Raw genomic sequence first — 24,703 nt, forward strand, 5'->3', positions numbered from 1 at the left:
GACACATAGGAGAGAGAGACAGAGAGAGAGGGAGGAGAGACAGAAGGTGACACCGGCAGAGAGACACAGACACACAGAGAAGCAGAAAGAGAGAGACTCACACAAAGAAAGGCAAGGAAAGAGAAGAAAAGGAGACAAGAGGGAAGAGACATTGACAGAAAGGGACACAGAGAGAGAGACAGGAGAGGAGAGAGAGGAGAGAGAGGAGAGAGAGAGAGGAGAGAGAGAGAGAGAGAGAGAGAGAGAGAGAGAGAGAGAGGAGAGAGAGAAGAGAGACTTAAGAGAAAGAGCCTCTGGCACTACTGTAACAGTTGGGTGACATAGGACAGGGGCGGAGCTTAAGAATGCCATGGCGACTCTCTTTTCAAATCGCCGTCATCAGACACAGCCGGCAGGGGTGGGACCTGTGACAGCCACCTCCCAGAGCGGTCTTCCGCCGCTCTGTGACGCCATCAGCAGGCGACACTCGGGGGTGGGGCGCTGCGCTGGGGTGCTGCGGCCCTGGCTGGAAGTGAGTGGACCCGGCTGGGAGGAGACGCGGAGTTGAGTCTAGCTGGCGGGGCTGGCCGGAGCATGGCGGACCAGATCCCTCTGTACCCGGTGCGCAGCGCGGCGGCCGCCTCAGCCAGCCACAGACGCGCGGCCTACTACAGCGCCACCGGGCCCGGGCCGGGTGCCGACCGGCGCGGCAGGTAACCGCGGGCCCGATCCTTCCCGGCGCCGCGGGTCGTCCCCGCCGCCCGTGGTCCTTGAGGGGTCGTCGAGTCGGGCGTCCACCAGGCCTCGGACTCCAGAGTCGAGGGCGGCGGACTGAGCCGCGCCCGGGCGCTCAGGGACGCCGCTCCGCCTCTCCCGTGTGTCGGGAGTCCCAGAACTTACCGTGTGGGCGAGCTGGCCGAGGTGACAGGTGCAACTCATGTTGAGTGTGAAAAGCACGTCTTCTGGGTGTCACTGATTTTTCCCGACGCGAAGAGCTTATTAGTCCCTCTTTGTCCTGAGCCACGAGTGTACGGCACAGTACTTTCTGTTGACAGCTGTTTTGGAGGGTAGACATGGATTATTTAGAGAGTGGCCATAGTTTATCAATGCAGTTAAAATGTGCAGACCTTGCTTCAAGCGGAAGTCTCATACTCATATATAATGTCTTACACAAAGAAAGTAATACTATGGTTTATAAAAGAAACTTTAAAGTGGAGAGTTAATTACCTCGTAGTTACCAATACCTCTGTATTGAAGAAACAGCCCTTAGTACGAAGAAGAAAAATGTAGATATCACTGAATAGCTAGTCCCTTCCGAATCAGAGCTTTTAAATACTTTTTGGGTTGAACATTATTTATTTTTCTGTTTAAAAACAAGGTCTCACTGTGTTTCCTTGGCTGGCCTGGAACTAGCTCTGCAGAGCAGACTGTTCTCTAAATCATAGAGCTAGCTCCATCTGCCTTTGCTTCCCCTAGTGCTGGGATTAAAGGCATGTGCCACAACACCCTGCCGGATTTGTTTTTATGGAAATTATTGAGTATACTGCAAGGGTCATCAGGCTGGACACTAAGGACTATTGGAAGTCGAGAGACTAACAGGGCAAGTGTTCGAATGATGTTAGAGAACTGATTTGGATCTTGGTCCATGTACTTAACTACTATGACCTGGGGTCGTTTCTTTTCTCTAAGCTCCAGTTTCCTCATCTTTAAATTGGTGGTTCATATATTTTACTCTTATGGGAACGTTGGTTGTTAGGTGCTCCTTTTCAGAGTGCTTAACGTCGAAGAAGTGGATGCACCAAGCCACCATTTCTCCCATTCTCTTTGATGGTACCCAGAAGAGAACTGCATTAATAGTTTTATAAGTGATTCAATTTTAGGAAATTTGGAGATGCGCAGCTTTTTAAATTCATTCTTGTCATATTTTGAGTCTTTTTGTTCTACATATTCTGAAGCTCTCCTGTTTGATACCTACATACTGCTTGATGACTCCTGAGAGTCAATGTCTAATGCTGGGTTTTTGGTTTTATGATTATGTAATACTCCTCTTTGTTTCTGATTATTTTCTTTCTTTGTTCAGTTTGTCTAGGTCATCCCACTCTTTCCTTCCTTCCTTCTTTCTTCCTTTCCTTTTTTTCTTTTTTTTCTTTTTTTTTTTTTTGAGTCAGGGTCTGACACTGTAGAGCAGTGGCCTAGAACTCCTTATCCTCCTGTCTCCACATCCCGAGTGTTGGGATTACAGGCCTACACTATCATGCCTGGCTCAGTACTTTTTGAAATAGGTATCTGAAGGCATTAATCTTCACGCTGATTTTCCATACATTAGAACCTAAGTGCAGCGTTTTACTTTCCATTTCTCATTTTCATCCTTTTCTGGCTGTCTTTTGGGTTATTTGAACAAACTTTTTTTGAGGCAGGTTCACTTTGTAGACCAGGCTAGCCCAGACTAGCCTTTCGCACTCATAGAACTGTTTTGACTCATGTATAGTGTTTTTCAGTGCCTCTCCCTGTGTTGCAGATACTTAGAGTAGCTCTAGACATTGTAGTATATACACGTACAGTGCACCACAGTATACTATATTTAAGTGTAATATTTACCTCTTTATGTCCCTTTAGCCAATTCCTTGGCAATGTACTTGTAATGTTCTACGTAAGTTTTGCTTTTGAAAGTATACAGATGTTCCCCTTGTGTATATTGGAAGCCCACATCTGACACTGTTGTAGCTTTGTGTATATTGTTGTAGCTTTGTGTATATTGGAAGCCCACATCTGACACTGTTGTAGCCTTTGCTTCATCTCTCAGTTTAGAAACCTCAAGAAGACAAAGTTTCTTGCATTGAGTCATATTTTTGCCCTTTCTGTTGACTGCCCATTTTCTGATATTCTAGAATTTCTTATTTCTGCTCCATTTAAACAATTCTGTAGTGATTCTTTGGGAGTAGGTGTGTTGAAAATAAGTTCTCTTAGTTTTCCTTTATCTGAGGAGGTCTCTGTTTCCCCAACATTTCTAAAGGCCAATTTCACCAGTATAATAACTACCCCTTTACACTTTTACTTCGTGTGCTTTCAGGTGGATGTATTATACACAGCATGCTTTGAAAATATTAAACGCAAATTTCCAGAAATAAGCAGTTTAGATTTGCTGCTCTGGATAGTGCATGAAGTCTCTTAGTCCATCCTGTCTGAGATGAGTGAGCCATCCCTTCTGTGCTCTGTCTCTATTACCTGACGATTAGCCACTTGAACATTGCCTCTACTGTTGTTGTGTTGACTGTCATGGCGTTGACTGTTCTGCAACTTCAGTGTTTAAATAATTCCCATTTACCCAATAGTGTTCCCAAGCACAAAAGAAATGAATGTGTCAATCTCTTTAGACATGTATTGTTATTAAATTGTATTATAGGTGTATATGTATAGGAAAAATCATAGCCATGTGTATTGTTTGGTAATGTGTGTTTTCACACATCCACCAGGAGGCATTCCTGGAGGAAAAGGAAAAGAACTATATTGCAAATGAGAACGACAATTCTTTCAGCATCTGAAAAAGTTACGCCACAGAGAGCTCGTGGTTCTGATGAGCAATCCGTTGTCAGCTGAGTTGCTTTCTCTCTCTAGATGGGATTTCTCTCACCACTTAAAAAAAGATCAGTAGTTTGATAGTATGAGTTTTTCATGGATTTCTTTTGGTTCATCCTTTCATTTTTTGTCCTTGTGGAAATAGTTTTGAGCCTCTTTCTCTGGCATTTCTTTATCTGTGGCATTGGTAATACTTGAGAAGTTTTTCCTTGTGTTGTTTCCAGGCCCCGAGTGTCTCATTTGCTTGAGGTCCATTTCCTGTTCTGTTGGCCAGTTCCTCTTCTGTCTCAAGTTAGCCAGTCCTCCCATCTATTCTGCTCGCCTTTTCATCTTTAAATTCCACTTGGTTTTTCTTTATGTTAGCTCTCTGTGGGGATTATTTTTGCATTTATTATTCATATATTCAAAGTTGCCCACTGAAGCTTGTGTGTATATATAATGTATATGTTCTTGTGGGTGTATCCATATGTTCATGTATATGTATTTATGTGTATGTGTGTGTGTGTAGGCCAGAAATCTATTTGGGTATCTTTTTGATTTTTTCTGCATCTTGAGTCCTTCCTTCCTTCCTTCCTTCCTTCCTTCCTTCTTTCCTTCCTTCCTTCCTTTTTTTTTTTTTTGAGATAGAGTCTCTGTTGTGTAGTTCTGGCTGTCCTAGAACTTTTTGTGTTGACCAAGTTGGCCTTGAACGCATAGAGGTCCACCTGGCTCTACCTTATTTCCTGAGGCAGCATCTCTCATTGAATCTGGACTCACCATTTGGTTAGGTTGGCTGAACAATGAGCTCAAATGTTCTGCCTGTCTTCAGGTCCTCATCTTTAGGGTTAGAGACGTGCTGCTTCTGGCTTTTATGTGGATGGTAGGGATCCAATCTTAAGTCCTCATGCTTTTATGGCAGTCAGTTTACCAACTGTGCCATCTGCATAGCTTCCCATTTTCTTAGTTCGTGTTTCTATTTCTGGGAAGAGACACCATGACCACAGTAACTCTTTTTTAAAATAATTTATTTTTATTTTATGTGCACTGTTGTTTTGCCTGCATATATGTCTGTGTGAAGATGCTGGATCCCTGGAACTAGAGTTAGAGACAGTTGTGAGCTGCCATGTGGATTCTGGGAATTGAATCCAGATCTTCTGGAAGAGCAGCTAGTGCTCTTAACCACTGAGCCATTTCTCCAGCCCCACAGTAACTCTATAAAACAAAACATTAAATTGAGATTGTTGCTTATAGTTTCAGAGGGTTAGTCCATTATCATCATGGCAGGGAGCATGGTGGCATGCAGGCAGAAAAGGTTCTGGCTGCATTTTTATCAAAAGGAAATAGGAAATTGTCTGTGACGGTGGTTGGTTTCTTGAGCATAGGAAATCTCAGATCCTGCCCCTACAGCAACACACATCCTCCAACAAGGCCACTTCTCCTGCCACTCTCTATGAGATTATGGGGTCAATTACATTAAAACTACCACACCAGTTAAGCATTTTTTTAGTGGTAGATTTTTAAAATTCATGTCAGAAAATTTTGTGATCTGTAATTTTGATGCTAACATCTCTGGATTTTCTTTTTCTCATTCAAATTGAAATTTTTTTTCTTCCTTCCCTTCTTTTTTTCTTTTCATTGCATCCTGGACACTGGATATGTGATAAGACTTGAACCTTGCTTAATCCTCCAGTTTTACCAGACTTCCTGTGGTATCATCTTAGTAGTACCTGGGGAATGGCGAGACACTGCCTTGAATGGCCAGGTTCCCTACATAGCTCCTGAGTGGGCAAGGGTGTTCTGTTTGCTCCCATTTGAAATTCCCACTAGTCTTGTTGGCTTGTGAGAGGAGTGTCTGGTTACTGAAGCCTGAATGCCCCACCGCCTTAAGGTCTTTATATCTGGAAAGTGGTCTGAGTTCTTCACACACCCTATTTTCTCCTCTCTTCCCTCTTCTCACCCTCCTCCACTGTGTGTGCCTGTGTGTGTGTGTGTGTGTGTGTGTGTGTGTGTGAGAGAGAGAGAGAGAGAGAGAGAGAGAGAGAGAGAGAAATTGAGAGAGAGAAATTGAGAGAGAGAAATTGAGAGAGAGAAATTGAGAGAGATTTTAAATAAATTAAACCCAAGGAGTGATTTGCTGCCAAACCCCTTGTCACCAGTGCATTCCTTCAGCTCTACTCTTTCATTTACAAAGTACTTTTTGCTGGGTGGGTGATGGTGGTGCACACCTTTTATCCCAGGACTACAGAGGCAGAGGCAGGTGGATTTCTGTGAGTTTGAGGCAGCCTGGTCTACAAAACCAGTTTCATGGCTCTTACATTGAGCAACCTTGTCTCTAAAAACCAGTAAAGAAAGAAAGAAAGAAAGAGAAAGAGAGAGAGAAAGAAAGAAAGAAAGAGAAAATCACTTTTATTATGTATTTCTTGTTGTTTAACAGTATTTTGATATTTGTATATTTGTCATCCCATACACATCACTAATTTTAAGTGTGCAGTTTTTTGCTTTTTAGCTCAGTTATAGATCTGTGCAGCCATTACTGGAAGTGCTGGAGCATTATCATCATCCCCAGCAAACAGACAAGCGAACAAACTGCTTTGTGCCCTGTACCCTTAACCGTACCCAGCCACCTCAGCCTTCATCTTCTTACCCTTCCTTCTGAGTCATTCGGATCTATAGGATTTTTGTTTTATTTTTTGTTTGTGTGAGGTTTTGATTTCTCTTGAATAAAAGTAAAGCATCTGTTGGTTTTGTGTTTTGTTTCTCTGTTTTAAGTGATGACTGATTTACTCAGATTAGCTTTATAGCTGGAAGATGACTGAATGACAGTGAACATCAGGGTGTTGTTTACCCATGTTCGTTAGTACTTTTTCTTCGAGTTTCCCAGTGTTGGAGTTATTGGCCCTGCTTAGAGGCACTTGCCATATTATAATAGCTAAATTTCATTCTTTAATAAGAGACTCATGCTGAGAACAGATGGGTGTTGTCTGGTTATCTGCAAAATATTAGTGTTTCTTGGTGTATGTAACAAAGATTTTTATAATGCTAGCTTTCTTATGTTGATGATCTATACATACTTTCTTTTGATTTCTAAAAGTTTCATGATTCTGATGATTTAATATTTTAGTAATTATAAAGATGAAATTTTTTTGCTGTTATAATTACAGCTAAAGGGATCTGGCTCATTTGTGGTGTTGAGGATGAGCCCAAGACTCTGTCAGGAGCACTCAGCCTCACGGTGGGTCTTATGATGGTGCTTTTCTGCTTGCTCTTCGGCCCATGCTTTTTTTGGGGGGGGGGGGAGGATTTCAGAATTTTTTTTTGTACAAGTTAACAGAATTTCTCTGGAAAGGGATCCATAGTTCAACTTGAAAACAAGAAATTCTTTACACTTTTCAGAGTAGGCATGCTTCAGTTAGTTTTTTCACATCTGAAATATTAGTATGAAGATAGAATTGAGTCCATAATAGTTATAGACAACTAGAATTTATGTCCTGAGCTAACAGGTCATGACCCTTAACATTTCTGTATTTGTATTTATTTTTGTGTTTAATAGTGGATATTATGTCATTAATTATAGTTCAAAAGTTTGTATGTATAATATTGGTATAATTTCTTATTCTAAGAATTCTATAGGACTTTTTAGAAATCACTAATACATTGGGGCTGGAGAGATGGCTCAGTAGTTAAGAACACTGGGGGCTCTCCTGGAGGACCTGGGCTTGATTCCGAGCACCTATGGCAGCTCACAACCATCTGCTAAAACAGTCCCAAGGATTCCAATGCCCTCATTTGGCCTCATGAGCACCAAGCATACACGTGGTACACATACATACATGGCAGGTAAAACACCCATACATGATGTTGTAATAGGAGCGGCGGGGCTGCTTTTCATCCTGCCCGGCTCCCACACAGCTAGCTTTACACCAGAAATAACAACACACAAATTGTATTCTTTTAAACACTGCTTGGCCCATTAACTCTAGTCCTTACAGGCTAATTCTCATATCCCGATCAACCCATCTCTAATAATCTGTGTAGCATCAGTCTTACTGGGAAAGATTCTAGCCTACGTCTGTCCTGGGTCTGAGCTTCATGTGTCTGCCCGGGAGAGGGGAGCAAGCCTCTGCTTCAGAGAGCAGAGCTGTCGAGTCTGAGCTCACTTCCTCTTCCTCCCAGCATTCTGTTCTGTTTACTCCACCCATCTATGTTCTAACCAATAAAATGGGCCAAGGCAGTTTCTTTATTAGCCAATGACCTTCCTCCATCATTTCCCCTTTTTCTGTTTAAACAAAAAAAGGAAGGCTTTAATTTAACATAGCAAAATTACATATAACAAAACAGTTATCAAGTAAAAATTACAATAATCTTTATCATAACTAAGGAAAACTATAACTATAACTAACTATTCTTCAACTCCATCAAAGACTCCAGAAAGATACAATATTACCTAAGCAAACAAGAAATAAGCAACTTTCAAACTCTAGAAATGACAGAGACATCTCGCTGCCTGGACAGTCACCCAAAGTTCTTTTGTACCGCTGGGGCATCCATCTTCGGCCTACAGGCCCATAGTATCCAGAGACATTTCCATGAAGCAGGAAAATTCAAAGTCAGTTCAGTCACTATCTCTTGTGTCCTGCAGAATGTCTTGCAGACTCCTTCATGAATCCGGAACCCCGAAAAATCATCTCACCTTTAGGCAAGTTCAGTAGTCCTCTCTTTGCGGATTCTCTGTTTCCAGTTTATGCAATAGTCCAGGCAAGAGCAGTTTCTTGCCCAAATGACTATCAGACTCCATAAGGAGCCTCTTCAATGCCCATCTTCCTCTTGAAGTAGATTGGTGCTGCCAGGAGAAGAGTGTCTCATTGTCATGAAAAACCCTAAGTTATTAAAACATTTAAAATGCCATATTCTATAATCTTTGAAAAATATGAAGAATGTCTATCTAAAATATATCTATGTACATCTAGAAAATCTTAACTAACATGACTACAAGCTTGACAATTATGATTATCTATTAACAAGCTATATATATTACATTTTAAGTGAACTACACAATCACAATACCTTAAGATCAGAAACACATATACATATCACAATATTGACCTTAAATTTATATCACTAAAGCAAAATCCATGTCAATGCAAATTATTCATACCTATATCACATACACATAAAAAAATAATAAAAAATTTAAAAGACAAACCAACCCTACTAGTTTAATGTTGTGGTTACTTCCCAGCTCAAGGGACTAGCTAGCCTTTCTCCTTGTGCTTGTTATTTCAGCCAGGACCATGGCATTTCTTCCTGGTACTGTTTCCCTTGTTCCTTTGATGATGGTGCTGGTCAGTACTGCCTACCATTAGTCTAGTTTTAGTCTGTTGGTAAAGGGCAGACATTGCTCCCTAGGGCTCCATGGTTCAGTGTCAAGGTGCTTTAATGCCAGCTTGTCTTCTTGCTTTTTCTGGGTGGCACCAGACCATGAGAGAGCCAGCCTCCTCCATGATCCCATTCGGCCTTTTTGAGGGTGACTCACACAGGAGTACCTTGGGTTAGGTCCTGTCCTGACGCTGAGACATTAAGCTTTTATCACACATTTGGAGAGGCTCAAAATAAAAGCAGAATGCCCACACTTTAATAATCATGCCTGATCTCTAGTGACCCCATAGTACCTTACAGAGACATTTGGAGCTCAACACCCATGACCGAGGTACCTTACAGAAATGACCATGGGACAGAAGTGACCAGACTCAAAAACAACTTAAGGCATAAAATTTACTACTCAGCAAGATAATGAGATGCCTGCCAGTTCACCCACATGTAGACAGATCTCAGATGACCCATAGTTAGGACACTAAGCAGTTTCCCTCCAACAGCAATAAAAGAATTTCAACCACCCCATGGCTTGATAAACTCTCTTGCTTTTTGTCATTGTTTCTTTAAATTCTCTCTGTCTTTCCATGCACTTGGTGAATTCTTTGTAGTAATTGTGCCTCTACCTTCCGTAAGCCATTTTTTATGGCCAAGGGGCAGAGCATTCCAGCCTTTGAACCCTTTTTTTTCTGCTCATAGAGGCTGGAGAGGCTTAGTTTCTCAGCCGCTTCTTAGTAATGACTCGTTAGTGGCACAATTGAACTCCTCGGCTCCATTTAACAGGATGTATGCAATTTACTTATGTAGCAGTTACTTGTTTTGTTGTTTTTCTACTTTGTTAGCGTGCAGGCAAAGGAGGTTATTTTTTCTAAAGTTTTGAGCATTAGGTTTACTTTAAATTTCTTTAATATAAATTCCCAAGAATAGTTTGAAACAGCAGAGCTTCGACACTTAAGGTCGCAGGCGAGTGTGAGATAGCTACTGCCCTGGCTTTCTCTCTCTTGGGTCCGTGGAAATTGCGCGCCCTCCAGTACTTGAGCAGTAGGTCGCTGCCTGTGGCAACAGCTGAGGTGGCATGTCCTCCTTGAATGAGACAGTACACTTGGGTCTGTGTCATCTCTTGTTTTCTTTGTTCTCATTGTTTTTACTCATTTTAAAAATGTTTCCAGAATTATACTTAATTGCTGGAAACGTTGATTTCTCTTGAGTGACAAACCAATTAAGTGTGTATGACACCAGGCAACAAAGACACTTAGGATTCTCTGCTTATCCTGCCTCTGGGAAAAAAATCCATTATTCATCATCTTATTGTTTTTAAATACTGAGGTAAAATTTTCAATACAATAGGAAAATTGCTTTGGAGAGGGAACAAATTGCTTGCCAGTTCAAAGGCTGCATTACTAGACTTGGTATTGCTCAGAGTGAGCTTCCGGAGCCCATCACACTGCTCTTCCAGCATTCAGATTGGTAAGAATGAGACTCTTGCAAAGTGATCATTGAGAGAACCTTAATGAAAAAATACCCTAAAAACTCTTATGTTTATTAGCTGGTGTTTTGAATTTTGATTGTAGTTTGAATAAATATTCATTTTTCTAGTTTATTTAGAAAGTTTGTTGAAAGATAGAATCTTATGCAGAAAAGAAAAAAACGAACCATTTCAGGGAAAATACTTGCTTCAAGCTCCTTTGTGCCCTCGCCATCGCCTACAATGTAATTTGTAGAAGGTAATATGGAGCCCCTAAGATGAGCTGACAGTTTGATTGGTAGAGAGGATGTTTAAAGTGGGAGAAAATAGGTGCCATTTCTTTCGGTGTACTTACACTTCACAGAAGTCTTCCACGTCATCACCTTTGGTGGCAATGAGGGCAGGGGAGCTGTAACCCTGCACTGTTGCCTGTAGCCTCAGGAGTTCCTTGTAGAGACCTCTGTCGCCCAGTCGGATGCTCGACTGCTGCAGAAAAGAATTTCAGGCCAAGTTAGCAGGAAGTAGCGTCAGACTTGAGGTTTGAATACAGATTTAAGCTCTGCATTTAGAACATAGGACAGGCCTAAGAAGAGCTCCAGGCACATGCCTTTAGTCCCAGGATGTACGAGGTAGAGGCAGACTGGTCTCTTGAGTTTCAGGCCAACCTGGCCTATATAGTGAGGCACTGTCAAAGAAAAGAAAAAAAAAGTAAAATAGTTTTGGGCCAGTGAGAGGGTTCTTTAGGTTAAGTTCTTGCTGTGTAAGCTGAGGAGATGGGAGGAAAACCAGTTCCTAAAAAGGGTCCTTCTGACCTGCACATGTGCACAGACATGTGTACACGTGTGTAATATTAAATAAGAAATCAAGAAGGCAGTATTACATATCCAGAAGTGTGCATGGCTTCTCAAAACTTTGAAGTTTCTCACTATAAGCTATTCACATGATTTTGTGGCTTTTGAAATTATAGTACTGTAAGAATCTAAAAGATTTAGTAAAGAGTAAGTTTTGGTAAACTTATCTAAGGCATCTTTATTGAGGAAATGAGATCGTGGGTTGGGGGTGTGGCTTAGTTGGTTAGAGTGTTTGCTTGCCTCTCATGAAACTGAACATAGTGAACTGGAGGCCAGTTTGGGCTACATGAGACAGTGTCTTAAAAACATCACCCTAACCCGTCTAAAATCCCAAACAAGAGTGAGATCATAGGGTGGCTTCTGAGGTGTATTGATCATCTATAGACTCATAAGATAAAAGCATAGGTCACAGAGGGCTAAGGAATGCTCTTATTTATAGACAGGTCATAAGGAAACCAAGACATGTTTTTACTGATGATGTGGTTCATAATCTGGTTTGGGAGACCCTCTTGATTGCCAGTCTGCAAGGGTCAGGAGCCCCTTTTCTTTCTCATGATTCTTTAGTTTTTCCCTGTTTTTTTCCCCCTCCTGTACCAGCAATATGATAATCCATTTTGTATGTGTGTGTGTTATTTTATGATGTGGGAGTCTGCTGTTTTGATTGTTGTTTTCATTGGTTAAATAAAGAGACTGCCTTGGCCCTTTAAGAGGACAGAAAATTAGGTAGGCGGAGAAAACAGAACAGAATGCTGGGAGAAAGAAGCTGAATCAGAGAGTCGCCATGATTCTCCCACTCCAGACAGATGCAGGTTAAGATCTTTCCTGGTAAGCCAGCTCGTGGAGTTACACAGATAATTAGAAATGGGTTATATCGATATGTAAGAGCTAGCCAATAAGAAACTGGAACTAATGGGCCAGGCAGTGTTTAAAAGAACACAGTTTCCATGTAATTATTTCGGGGCATAAGCTAGCCATGTGGGCGGCCGGGTGCCGGGGACGCAGCCCCTCCGCTCCCACAACAATTTTACATGTATGAATACTTTTGTCTGCACGTATGTATAAAAGTACCATGTGTGTCTTGGTGCCTATAAAAGCCAGAAGAGGGTGTCAGATTTCCTGGAACTGGAGTTATGGACAGTTGTGAACTACCATGTGAGTGCTGGGAACTGAACCTGGGTCCTCTGCAAGAGCAGCAAGTGCTCTTAACCACTGAGCTATCACTTCAGCCTTCCGCTGTGTATTTGGTCATGGGTATTAAAACCTTTTCTATTTCCTTGGCTCCTCTTTCAAACAGCCAGTGCAGTTCTGGTTACCTTTGCAGACCAATTTCTGTACACTTATTTCTATGGATAATGTGAACCTGCAGTTACGGTTGCAGAGGCAGTAAGGTCTCAAGTGAGTTTTAGGCCAGCCTGATCTATATAGTCAGGCCCTATCTCAAATAGCAAAAGCAGAAGAATTACTTTGTCCTCTTGACAAATAAGGCAAAGCATGTTTTTAAAGTCCTTTTTGGAAACAAATTATTCTCAGGCTTAGAGCTGCTAATAAATAATGATAATTGAAATGAGAATAAAACTCCATTCTGATGCTTCCCTGGCAGTCCGTGTCTTGTCCATGCTATGTGTCACAACCCTCTCTTTTCTATAAACATGGCAAGAACAGTTTTCAGAGTAGTATGGCTTTGTCAGTTTAGATTTGCTTTATATCAGTTTTATTGCATGTGCTTTGAAGATGCATCTCCAGTACTTGCACATTGCTGCTCCAATACCTCTCCCTCGTCTTCAAGATCCCTGCTCTCTCTGGGTGGTGGTGGTGAACTCCTTTAATTCCAGCACTTGGGAAGCAGAGGCAGGAGGATCTCTGTGGGTTCGAGCCCAACCTGGTCTACAGAACGAGTTCCAGGACAGGCTCCAAAGCTAAAACAGAAACCCTGTCTCGGAAACAATAACAACAACAATGAAGGTCTCTTCTCTCTGGTCCTTTCAGACCCTCCATTGGGTGAGCCCAGTACATAAGGAAGTACACTGCTATTTCTCTTACTGCTGTAAGAAATACCTGATAAAAACAGTTAAGGAAGGGAGGGTTTACTTTGGTCCTGCTGTATGGTCTTTTCTCATTGGGACAGAGGAATGTGAGCCTCCTAGCCACATTGTATCCAAAGTCACCAAGCAGAGAGATACAATATTGATTGCCAACTTGTCTTTTCCTGCTTATTCATCATGGGGCATCAGTCTATGGCATGGATGCACACACATTGAGAATGGGTTTTCCCTCTTTAACCAAACCTCCCATGAAACATTCTTCTCATGGATGTAGGCAGAGGAGGTTCTAACGCCCATCAAGTTGACAGCTAAGGTCAACATCACAGGGAGGCTTGTTGGGTTTGCTTTCATTCTGGATCTCTCTGTAAGTAAACTGTTAGTTTATTTGTTTTGTCCTTTGTGCTTGTAGCCGTCACATGAGCAGGTCACGTATGCTTGTTTAATGCTGTGTGTTCATGCCTAGGACAAGTATAGCATGTGTGGGCTTCATCAGGCTTGTCTAGTCTCTATGACCTGCTGACTGAAGAAGCCCTTAGGAAATTTTTTTGCATCTTGCTTTGTAATATAAGTGACAAATATACTTATTTTTATTGCTGCTTCATAACTGTAATTTTGCTGTTATGAATTATATATCATATCTGATATACAGAATATCTGATATGCAACCCGTGTGAAATGGTTGCTTGTGACCCCAAAGGGGGCCACACCCCACAGGTTGAGAAACTGCTCTATATGATTCTTTTTTTAAAAATCCTTCTTTTATTGATTCTTTGTTACTTTCGCATGAATTCCAATCTCAGTCATCTCCATCCCCTCACATCTTCTTTCTGCTCTTGCAATCTTCCCCTCAAACAAAACAAAATTTAAAAGAAAAACCAAAGACCAAACATAATAAACAAAACAACAACAACAGAAGAATCTCTTTTTGGAAGCTGTAGTATGGCCTTTAGTCCTTCATCTTTGCTTGCAAGTCTTCACTGACACATGTCATTGATGTCATTGGTCTGGCTCAAGGCTCTGGCTTCTGCTACACCACTGATGCTGGGGCTCCTCTTGGATATCCTTTGTTGTAGAGACCCTGCCGTTTTGGAACTGTAGGTTCATCATCTATGTGCTCCAACAGTTCATAGATGAGGTGCCAACTCACAGCCCTGGTTCTAGCTTGGTCAACCCATCAACTTTCCCTCAGTCACTACCTGGGTGAGCTCTCTAGTGCTACCTCAGGCGGTTCACCCAATGCAGCCTGCAGAAAGGAGCAGGGTCAGTTCTTCTGCTCTCAGGTCCTTAGATCCCAGTCACCCCTACCAGTCTAGCTCTACTGTTTTGTCCAGGCAAAGCTCAGGGCCCTCTCTCTCTGGATTGCTGTAGGGGACATTTGGGTAGCCAACTCTCCTGCTGCAGTAGCCAGCAAAGGGCAGGGCCAGCTACACCAGGGCCACTGAAGAGTGGGACTGGCTCATCACAACATGGTTCCAGTGACCCCCCTGTGCTAATGTGGGCCATAAACATCAGCACAGACCCCAGCTGCAGTGGGACTACTGATCCAGACATGGCCCTTAGCTGCAGCTCAGAGCTGGATGTCACTATGGCCCTTGATAGCACCATGGCCCTTGGACATCAACATGGTCTCAGGTGGCTGACCAGACCCCTGGACATCCACAGAGCCTTCGGTGGTAACAGAAGCCACGGACATTAACTCAGACCCTGGCTTCTATAGGGCCATGTGCCCATACATGGCTAATGGCAACAGCCCTGTCGTGATCTGTGAATGAATTAAGTAGAATGTGGTTGGATAGAGGTTTTGTTTTTTCTTGTTTTTGTTTGATTGTTAGATTTTATTAGTGATCTAAGCCTTTTAAGTAACAGTGGCCTTTTTAGTCCTGGCTGATTAAGAAACTGTTCTGGGGGACTGGAGAGAGAGGATGCACCTGAATTCAGTTTGCAGCACATGTTGGGCAGCTGACAACCCTGTGTAACTATAGCTCCACTTCTGACCTCCCACACTTGTGGCACAGTCACACACATATATACATGAATAAAAATTAATCTGTAAAAAGTATTTTAGTTGTCTTAGTACAGCTATTTAGCTTTCTTTTGAGTAGTCTTCATGTTATGTCTTTTTCACTGTTTTTTAATTTTTTAACACTACATATTCCTGTATTTAAGGTTCTTCCTTGAGGAAGTGATTTTTGTACTCCAGAAGTTTTTTGGCACTACACAAAGACATTGTTGGGGCATTTTTATTGTCTCCACAAGGGGTGATGCTGCTGGATTTAGGACCTAGAACTAGGGATACTCTAGAACATTCTGTATGCACAGAACAACACTTCACAGTAAGGATATGTGATCACAATGTAAATTATGCCCCTGTTGAGAAGCCCCACTCTGAGGGTTGCAGTAGCCATCATTAACAGTGTTCCTTGAGCAGTGTCTGCTAATACCTTGTGTAAAACTAGAGGACCTTTGTTCCTTCTTATTCTACTTTTACCAGTTGTCTTCGCGTTTTGACGTTGGAAATTTAACTACACAGTGCTGCCATTTTTACATTTAGTCCTGCATATTCCTAAAGAACTTCTCTTGTTGTTCTTGATTTTATAGTTCTCATTTTCCTTTGGATACTATTTTTATTTTGGAACTTTGCTTAGCGTTCTTATAGGGTGGAGCTGCAGACAAAATGTTGTCTTGGCTTTCCTTTATCTGAGAATGCTTTGTTTTGTTGGAATAGCATTCTATCTGGCATGAACTAAAGTTTCCAGAAGAAATGTAAAGGCACATCTGCTGAAGAAGCTGTGAAACTGGACGATTGACAAGAATGCAGTGGCTGCAGAGGGTCAGAGCACTGAGCACCCCACATTATCCTGGAGTCTTTGTTCCTTTAGTAATGGTTTACTTCACCTTGTGGGTCCCACCTAATACTCTGTAACATTTTAAAATTAGTGTTTTCAAACAGTTTGGAAGATTCTTCCTACTCCTCTGTCCTCCATTCATTCCCTTCTACTTAGTCTCTTCCCACTTTGATGTCTCCTGTTACTCTCTTCCCCTCCTCAGCACCTTTTCCTCCTCTTGCGGTCCACCTTCTAGCAGGATAGCCTCCATACTGCATCCGCTTACATAGAGAACATGCAGTTTTTATCTGAGCTGTCTCGTGCTATAATACTTTCCATTCCATGCATTTTTCTTGCCAGTTTTTTTTTCTTTTGCAGCTGAAATAAATTCTACTGTAGTATACATGTGTTACGAGGAGAGGTGGCTTGTTTGCCCTGGCCGCTGGCTAGCTTACACCTGAAATAATCACACAGAAACTGTATTCATTAAAACACTGCTTGGCCCATTAGCTCTAGTTTCTTATTGGCTAATTCTTACATCTTAATTTAACCCATTTCTATTAATCTGTGTATCTTCATGTGCCAGTGGCTTACTGGGAAAGATACAGCATGTCTGACTCTGGCAGCTCTATGGCGGCTCTCTGACTCTGCCTTTTTCCTCCCAGCATTCTGTTTAATTTTCCCCGCCTACCTAAGTTCTACCCTATCAACTAGGTCAAGGGAGTTTCTTTATTCATTAACCAATGAAAGCAACACACAAACAGAAAGAACTCCTACACCATATATGCACAGTAATTTCTGTAATAGCTGAATGAGTTTTCACTCCTCCAGCCATGAGTACAGTTTCCTGCACTGTCCCACATCCTTCACAGCGTTTGTTTTACCTTTTCTTATGTCATCCTGACTGCAGGGAGATGGGATTGTGAAGTAATTTTGAGTGGCTAACATTTAAATATATACAGGGCATTATGTGTCTGTTTTTGAGGATGATGTGTTCATTTTGTAAGCTTATTTGTCAACTGTCAGCTCTCTCTTTCTGTGTGTGTGTGTGTGTGTGTGTGTGTGTGTGTGTGTGTGATTTCTTTATATAGTCTAGACAACCCTGTCTGTAATGGAGCTGGAAAGTGAGCTCATCCTGTAGGCTGTGTTCACTTCTATTGCTTTTCTTTGCTGAGCAGAAACTTTTAAGGTTTCATCTTCTCACTATTCTTGAGGCTGTTTCCCTTGTTATATAGAGTACTTGCCTATATCTATATATTGAATTATATTTACTATTCCCTAACTTACCTTGTATCAAGTTTTTTGTTCTTGTTGTTCTTTTGCAAAGGGAATTTATATCATTATGTAGTAGTTTGTTTGCTTTTAACAATGGTTTGCCTCAGGTGAAGGTAACATAGTTTTGAGAAAAACAGAAGATGATATCTTAGTTATTTTTCTTTTTCCGTGAAGAGAGAGACAGCATGACCAAGGCAGCTTATAAAAGCTTGATTATGGTTTCAGAGGGTGAGTCCATTCGTCTGTGGTCATAATGGCAAGGAGCACAGCAGTCAGGCAGGCATGGTGCTGGAGCAGTAGCTGAGAGCTTATGTCTGATCTGCAGGTTGGAGGGAGGGAGGGATAGAAGGAGGGCAGGAGAGAGATTGATTGGGCCTGGAATGGTCTTTTGAAACCTCAGACCACACTCCCAGTGACACATCTCATGCAACAAGGCCACACCCCCTAACCTTTCCCAAACAGTTCAACCAAAAAGGGACAAAACATTCAAACATGAGCCTTTGAAGGCCATTCACATTCAAACCACCACAGGGGATTTATAAAATTTAGCCTGATACTATTCTAGAAACATACAGTAACAAGACTGCTTAGCTCTCTGTTTTCCCTTTAGGTACCAGCTGGAGGATGAATCTGCCCATTTGGATGAAATGCCACTGATGATGTCTGAAGAAGGCTTTGAGAATGATGAAAGTGATTACCACACTTTACCCCGAGCTAGGATAACACGGAGAAAAAGAGGACTAGAGTGGTTTGTGTGTGGTGGATGGAAATTCCTCTGTACCAGGTTCGTCTTCTGTTACTACCTGATTAGTGTGTACATGAAGAGTATGGATAGACATTTAGTGGCTAGAGTGTTTGTAAGCTGTGTCAATCTATGTTGGTATGAAAGCCAAAGAAAATGCACCATCATGGAGTGTTTTGACAACATTGTCCACATCAGAGCAAGTGGGTCTGAAAGGGAAAACATAATTCTATGGTGATATGCAAGATATTCATCAGTGTGGCTATAGGATAGGGCCAGTTCAGGCGCCCTCTCCTCAGCTGCCCAAGGAACAAGCTGGGCACATCTCCTTGGACACCTGGGAACCCCTCTAGAGTCAAGTCTCTTGCCAACCCTAAAATGGCTCCCTTAATAAGATATCTACTTCCCTGCTCCCATATCCACCCTTCCTCCATCCCAAGCATTCCATTCCCCATCCTCCCCTTCTCCCTTTTCTCCCCCACTCCCCTTAATATTCTTATTCTTAAGAAAAAAGTATTTTCTTATGCAGTCACACTCCGGTAACCAAATTAAATTTACCATTATTACAATACTTTGTATATTTTTAAGCCCATATTCAACGCCGTCTATTTTTGAGCAGTATTCTTTATGGTCCATTTCCCTTAATCCTTGGGATCCTTGTGTAGCATCTAGGTGGTATGCCTTTCTGCTCTTGATTTTATCTGGGATTTTATCCATTCAATTTTTCTTCAGTTTCATAAATTCTCAGGTTTAGCCTCTTGAATGCACCACGTACTACTTAGACGTAGCATTCTTGTTCCTTGTTTTCGTTTCCCCCCTTACATACATACATGGTATATATGCATGTATGTATGTATGTATGTATATCTGTATTTCTTTGTCCTCCCTTTCCGAAATTTGTTGGTCTTCTTGGTCTTGTCTGTTACTTATAGTATCTGTTGTGGTTTTTATTTCATTGGTTATCTCTCTCCTTTATTTCAGTTATTTCTGTTTTTCAGTGTTTCAGTCTTATTTTTCCTCTCTTTTGAACTTCAGTTTCAATCTAATAATTGTTGTGTTTACTTTGGAGATTGTCTTGTAAAGGTCTTGGACAGATTTTCTTAATTCATGCATGTTTGATAAGATAATTCTTTGAACAATAAGACTAAATTCTTTCTCAGACATTTCAGCTCTCCAATTTTGGATTTCCATCTACAGGAGTTGGTCAGTTGGTGATGGGCTGGGTGGTGGTTATGTCATATGTTTTGTGTTGATTTTGTCATGTTTTATGAGTCCTTTGGAGTGGGTTTGGTTTGACTTCCTTCAAACCCTTTGAGATATTCTCTTCTGCACAACGCTAATCTAGGGAGACTGATAAAACTTGGTATTGATTATGGTATAGATTCCTAACGTGGTCCTCTCTTGGCTATATGCTAACAGGACCAAGGATGGGACTGAATACTTAACACCAAGGTGACCAGATTGAATGAAAACCTGGGTCACCATTTGGATTCTGTGCCCTTGATGGAGACAGAATAAAAAACTTTATGCCCAGTGAATCTGTCTATTCTCTGGGGATGATAGTTAGAACCACAGGTCCAAAGAAACCTCTGGGACCACAGCAGTGTACAGATTCTGGTTCCTGCAGTGACCACTGGAACCTCAGAGATGAGAAACTCATTCCCATAGTGATGTCAGAGATCACTGAAATCAATGTTCCAGACTCCCAGGGGACCCTGGGCATACCGAATCTGAAGCTTGGGCAATGCATTGACCTTTTGAGACCACTGGACTGAAGTCCTGGTTTCAGGGTACTCTTTGCTCCCACAGAAACTGGAGGTCTGAGTACTGGTTCTCTCTGGTTCTGAAGAAGACAGAGGCCTGAGCACTCTGCTTTAACATAGTGGTAAATACACTAGTAAACCAATGTTTTGATTTTTTTAATCTTTTATGACTTTTGTTTTTAAATGGAATATATAGCTGTGTTTTAGTTTTTATTTGTAATATGGTTCTTTCTTCATGGAAAATATTAAGAATATATTTTAAAATGTTTATGTCAATACCAAAAGGACCCAGGTTTAAGGATAGTGAAACAGCTCAATAAAATCTAAAGATGTGTTTATAAATGAATACTTTATATGAATAAGTTGTGATCCCATGGGAAAAGCTAATAGAACCATCTAGAGTAGGTTGATAGTGGATATGGTGTTAATGCATGTCCCATTGTCTTGTGGAACGTGTAACCTGAGATCCTTACAATCCTGTGGTTTGGTTGGGGTCTCCTCTATAGAGAAATGGTAGAAATTAAACACTGTACTTAGAGAGTCCTTATATATTTAGCAATCAGCATGGACCTAATTCGTTATTCCTTATATATTTTCAGTTTTGAATGTTTGTTGCTTTGTTTTCTAAATGCCAAGCATTCTTGCATTCAGAATTTTTGTGGCTATTTATGGTGGTTCTCATAGCAGATGGATAATATTAATTGCAGGAAGAAAATTTTAGTGACTATTTCAGTACAGTTAGGTTAGAACTAAGATTAGTGAGTTGTAGTGTTTTAATACATTATTGCTTATTCATCCTGTGAGTGGTTAAGGCTCATTTTAAAATTACTTTTAGTATCACCTACTCAGTACTTTATGACTGCAAACTGTTTTATTTTTTTTATTTTATTTTTTTCAGATTTGTTGTTTGGCAGAATTTCTAACCTGAAGACTTAGATATTTCTTGCTGAAATGTTTATTATTGCTATTTTTTTTCAATTTGGCTTTATGTCGTGAGAGTGAATGCTGCTTCCTGTAGATGCAGTGTGGGACATTGATGTATTGATCTATCTCTTTCTTTGATCTGGGCTGATGATCTTTCTCACGAGATTTACATTTCACTCGTTATCAAAAATCACTTTGTCCCTAGAAAACTGGAGCCAGGAATTGCATTTCCATATGAAGGGAGGAGAAGGGGGATATCAGATGCTGGGCTTATTCCTGGTTCTAAATGGCTTTGAGTTAATCTGTAAAACATTTGGGGTGCAGAAGCATGGGAAAATGCTCATCTTGCAAGATGACATGAATACTATGTTGTTTTGGTCATGGTAACCAAAGATGCTTGCAATTAGATAGAATAGTCTAAGTTGTGGGAAATAATGGGAAAGAACTGGTCTATTTTGAGAATTTCATTATGAATAAAATTCTAAAAGATTCTTGATATGTAAATATATTTTACTTAATGCTAGAAGATTGCTTTGATTGTAGAGGCATTTGTGAAAAGCTGATCATAAAACATTTTAAGGAAAAGTATAATTTGTATATTATTGGATTTACTTACTAGATTTATACAATGCCTTATGCTGTCAAATCTGAAAGTGTTCTCTTTATACTTATTTCGGATACATAGAAATATTATTAAGGAAATATTCAGTTACCTCTTCTAGAGGACCCTCCCCTCTGGTTTTTTGAGGTAGGGTTTCTCTGTGTATACCTGGCTTCCTGGAACTAACTCTGTAGACTAGGCTGGTCTCAAACTCGGAGATCTGCCTGCCTCTAGCCCCCTTCCCCAGTGCTAGGATTAAAGGTGTGTGCCATCATTACCCTCAAGATTTCTCTTTTCTTGTCCCTCGTATTTTTCAGTGTTTGTTCTCTGATGTTTTACTTACATTACTTTGCCCTAAAAATTTTCCCCACAATTTAATTTTTTTCCCTTAGTTCTACCAGTCAGTAAGGTTCACACATAGTTTTTTTGGTGGGATTAGGTATTTAGGATTTAGAGTTTCACAGTATAGCACAAGCTGGCCTAGAACACACTATGTTGCACTGTTTGGTTTATCCTTTAGTGTCAGTCTTCCTCCAAAGGACTAGGATTACAAGTGTAACTCATCATACTCAGCTATTGGAGGATATATATATATATATATATATATATATATATATATATATATATGTATGTATAGTCATATGCCCTTTCCTCTGAGCACCAAAGTCACCTACCTTTTCTCTTTGACGGTCTTTGTGGTCTGTCTATATGACCGAGTAGGATTTGTCAGGACACTTCCAACCCATCATGAATAGATTTATTCAGTTCTGTGTAGTAGTATGGGACTTGATAGTTGCTCTCTAACAACTTTATAATTCTGTCTGTGTGCAATGATATAATTAGCAGTAACACGTTTCCTAAATTTGTAATGTAGTTTTCAAATGCTTAGTCTTATGAATTTACTGTTTTAACTTAGCTCTGTCTCTGTGTATTTACATATCAGATTATTTGTTGAAGAACAAAGCTTTTTAACAGTGCAATTTTGAGGAATTACTGCTGCATTTTGAATGCTGAAAAGAAATGTGTTCATAAGTAGCTGTATTTGCTCGAGGTACCTGACCCTAGTTGGTTTGTTTATGACAAGTGGTGTCCTGTAGGACTCACTGTAGTAGTGGGTGTAGTAATAAGGGCGGCGGGGCTGCATTCCCAGCACCCCGGCCGCATACATGGCTAGCTTATGCCCCGAAATAACAACACACAAACTGTATTCATTTAATCACTGCTTGGCCCATTCTCTTCTAGGCTAATTCTCACATATTAATTTAGCCCATTTCTAATCATCTGTGTGTAGCACCCCAAGGTGCGCTTACCGGGGAGATTCTAGCCTAGTCCATCCTGGGTCGGAGCTTCATCCCGGGAGCGGGGCATGGCGTCTCTCTCTGAGGCGTCTGCTCCCGAGAGAGCTGTGGAGTCTCTGACCTCACTTCCTCTTCCTCCCAGTGTTCTGTCCTGTTTTCTCCTCCCACCTATCCTCTAATCAATAAAATGGGCCAGGGCAGTTCCTTTATTAGCCAATGACCTTCCTCCATCATTTCCCCTTTTTTGGTTTAAAAAAAAAGCTTTAACTTTAACATAGCAAAATTACATATAACAAAACATTTATCAAGTAAAAATTACAATAATCTTTATCATAACTGAGGAAAACTATAACTAACTATTCTTAACTCCATCGAAGACTCCAGAAAGATATAATATTACCTAAGTAAACAAGAAGTCCAAAATTCTAGAAATGACAGAGACATCTCGCTGCCTGTACAGTCACCCAAAGTTCTTTTGTACCGTTGGGGCATCAATCTTCAGCCTTCAGGCCCATAGTATCCAGCAGACATTTCCGTGAAGCAGGAAAATTCAAAGTCTGTTCAGTCACTATCTGTTGTGTCCTGCAGAATGTCTTGCAGACTCCTTCACGAATCAGGAACCCCGAAAGATCATCTTACCTTTAGGCAAGTTCAGTAGTCCTCTCTCTGCGGGTTCTCTGTGTCCAGTTTATGCAATAGTCCAGGCAGTTTCTTGCCCAAATGGCTATCAAACTCCATAACGAGCCTCTTCGATGCCCATCTTCCTCTTGAAGTAGATTGGTGCTGCCAGGAGCAGAGTGTCTCATTGTCATGAAAAGTCCTCAGTTATTAAAACATTAAATGTCCTATTCTGTAATCTTTGAAAGACATGAAGAATGTCTATCTAAAATATATCTCTATATATCTAGAAAATCTAACTAACATGACTACAAGCTTTACTATTATCGATGATTATCCATTAACAACCTATATTTCTTAATTATACAGTACATATTTAAATGAACTACACAATCACAATACCTTAATCAAAATCAGAAACACTTATACATATAACAAAATTGACCTTAAATCTCTATCAATAAAGCAAAATCTATACTAATGTAAATTATTCATATCTATATCATATCCCCCTTTAAATGTAAAAGAACATTTATAAACATTATTTGGGAATATGGGCGCAGTTATTTCTCTCCAAACTGCTTCCTGCTGAATGGGGGCGTTGTTAATTAGGTCTTTCGTGGTATAACCTGTGTGCTAGTTTCATCTCAGTTGGCAGTTGAGCGAAGCAATTTTTTGAAGGCGTGCGCAGGAACCATTCAGGAGGACGTGGTCCATCATACCAAATCGGAATAGAAGAAATGAACAGCGTCTCATCCTCCGTGAAAACAAAATAAGAAACTCCTTTCCAAAGCATCATGTCCTTAGATCCAAATTTCAAAGCCAAGGCATCAAAATATCTATGTTGGATTAGTTCAGCATTTATAAATAAATATCTTTTAGCATCTGTTGCTCCTTCCTCAGCGTTTAAATAATTTAAAGAGAGCATAAGAGCATACAGTATCAAAATTTTCTGTCTATTTTCCATCTTTGTACAGCTTTGTTTTAACCTCTATTTTCTTTATTTTTACTTTTAACTCTTTGATTTTTGAGACAGGTTCTCTGTATCTTTGACCTGAAGTAACTCTGTAAACCAGGCTGTCTTTGAACTCTCAGAGATCCGCCTGTCTCTGCCTCCCAGGCATTCGGGATTAAAGGTGTACACTACTACACCTTGAACTCACAGAGATCTGTTTGTCTCTGCCTTCTAGGCACTGGGATTAAAGGCATGTGCTACCACACACAACAACTCTCTTCCTTTTTTTTTTGTTTTTTACTTTAAGAACTTCAACTTTTAGTCTGCATATATTTTTAACACACTTTAAACCATTCAGAAATTTTCTCTGTCTTTGAATCTCTCTTTACTGTATATCTCTCTTTTTCTGACCACATGAATCTTTAATTTACCAAGCAATC

At 40.7% G+C, this 24,703-nt stretch overlaps 1 protein-coding gene across 9 annotated transcripts in view; it reads left to right on the forward strand.

Moving 5' to 3' along the window:
• The first annotated feature begins 478 nt into the window (after window positions 1-478).
• Atp9b (ATPase phospholipid transporting 9B (putative)) overlaps window positions 479-24,703 on the forward strand; it is a 209,622-nt gene continuing 185,397 nt past the window's right edge. For all 9 annotated transcript variants that reach the window (XM_041640820.1, XM_041640824.1, XM_041640819.1 and 6 more), the window contains exons 1-2: window positions 479-692; window positions 17,973-18,146. In XM_041640820.1, coding sequence (XP_041496754.1) covers window positions 574-692; window positions 17,973-18,146 — 293 coding nt within the window. In that variant the 5' untranslated portion in view covers window positions 479-573. The remainder of the gene's footprint in view (window positions 693-17,972; window positions 18,147-24,703) is intronic.

This window comes from Microtus oregoni, unplaced genomic scaffold (genome assembly GCF_018167655.1).
Source record: "Microtus oregoni isolate MIOR12 unplaced genomic scaffold, Mior012 000065F_ref0000479, whole genome shotgun sequence".
Lineage (NCBI taxonomy): Eukaryota > Metazoa > Chordata > Mammalia > Rodentia > Cricetidae > Microtus > Microtus oregoni.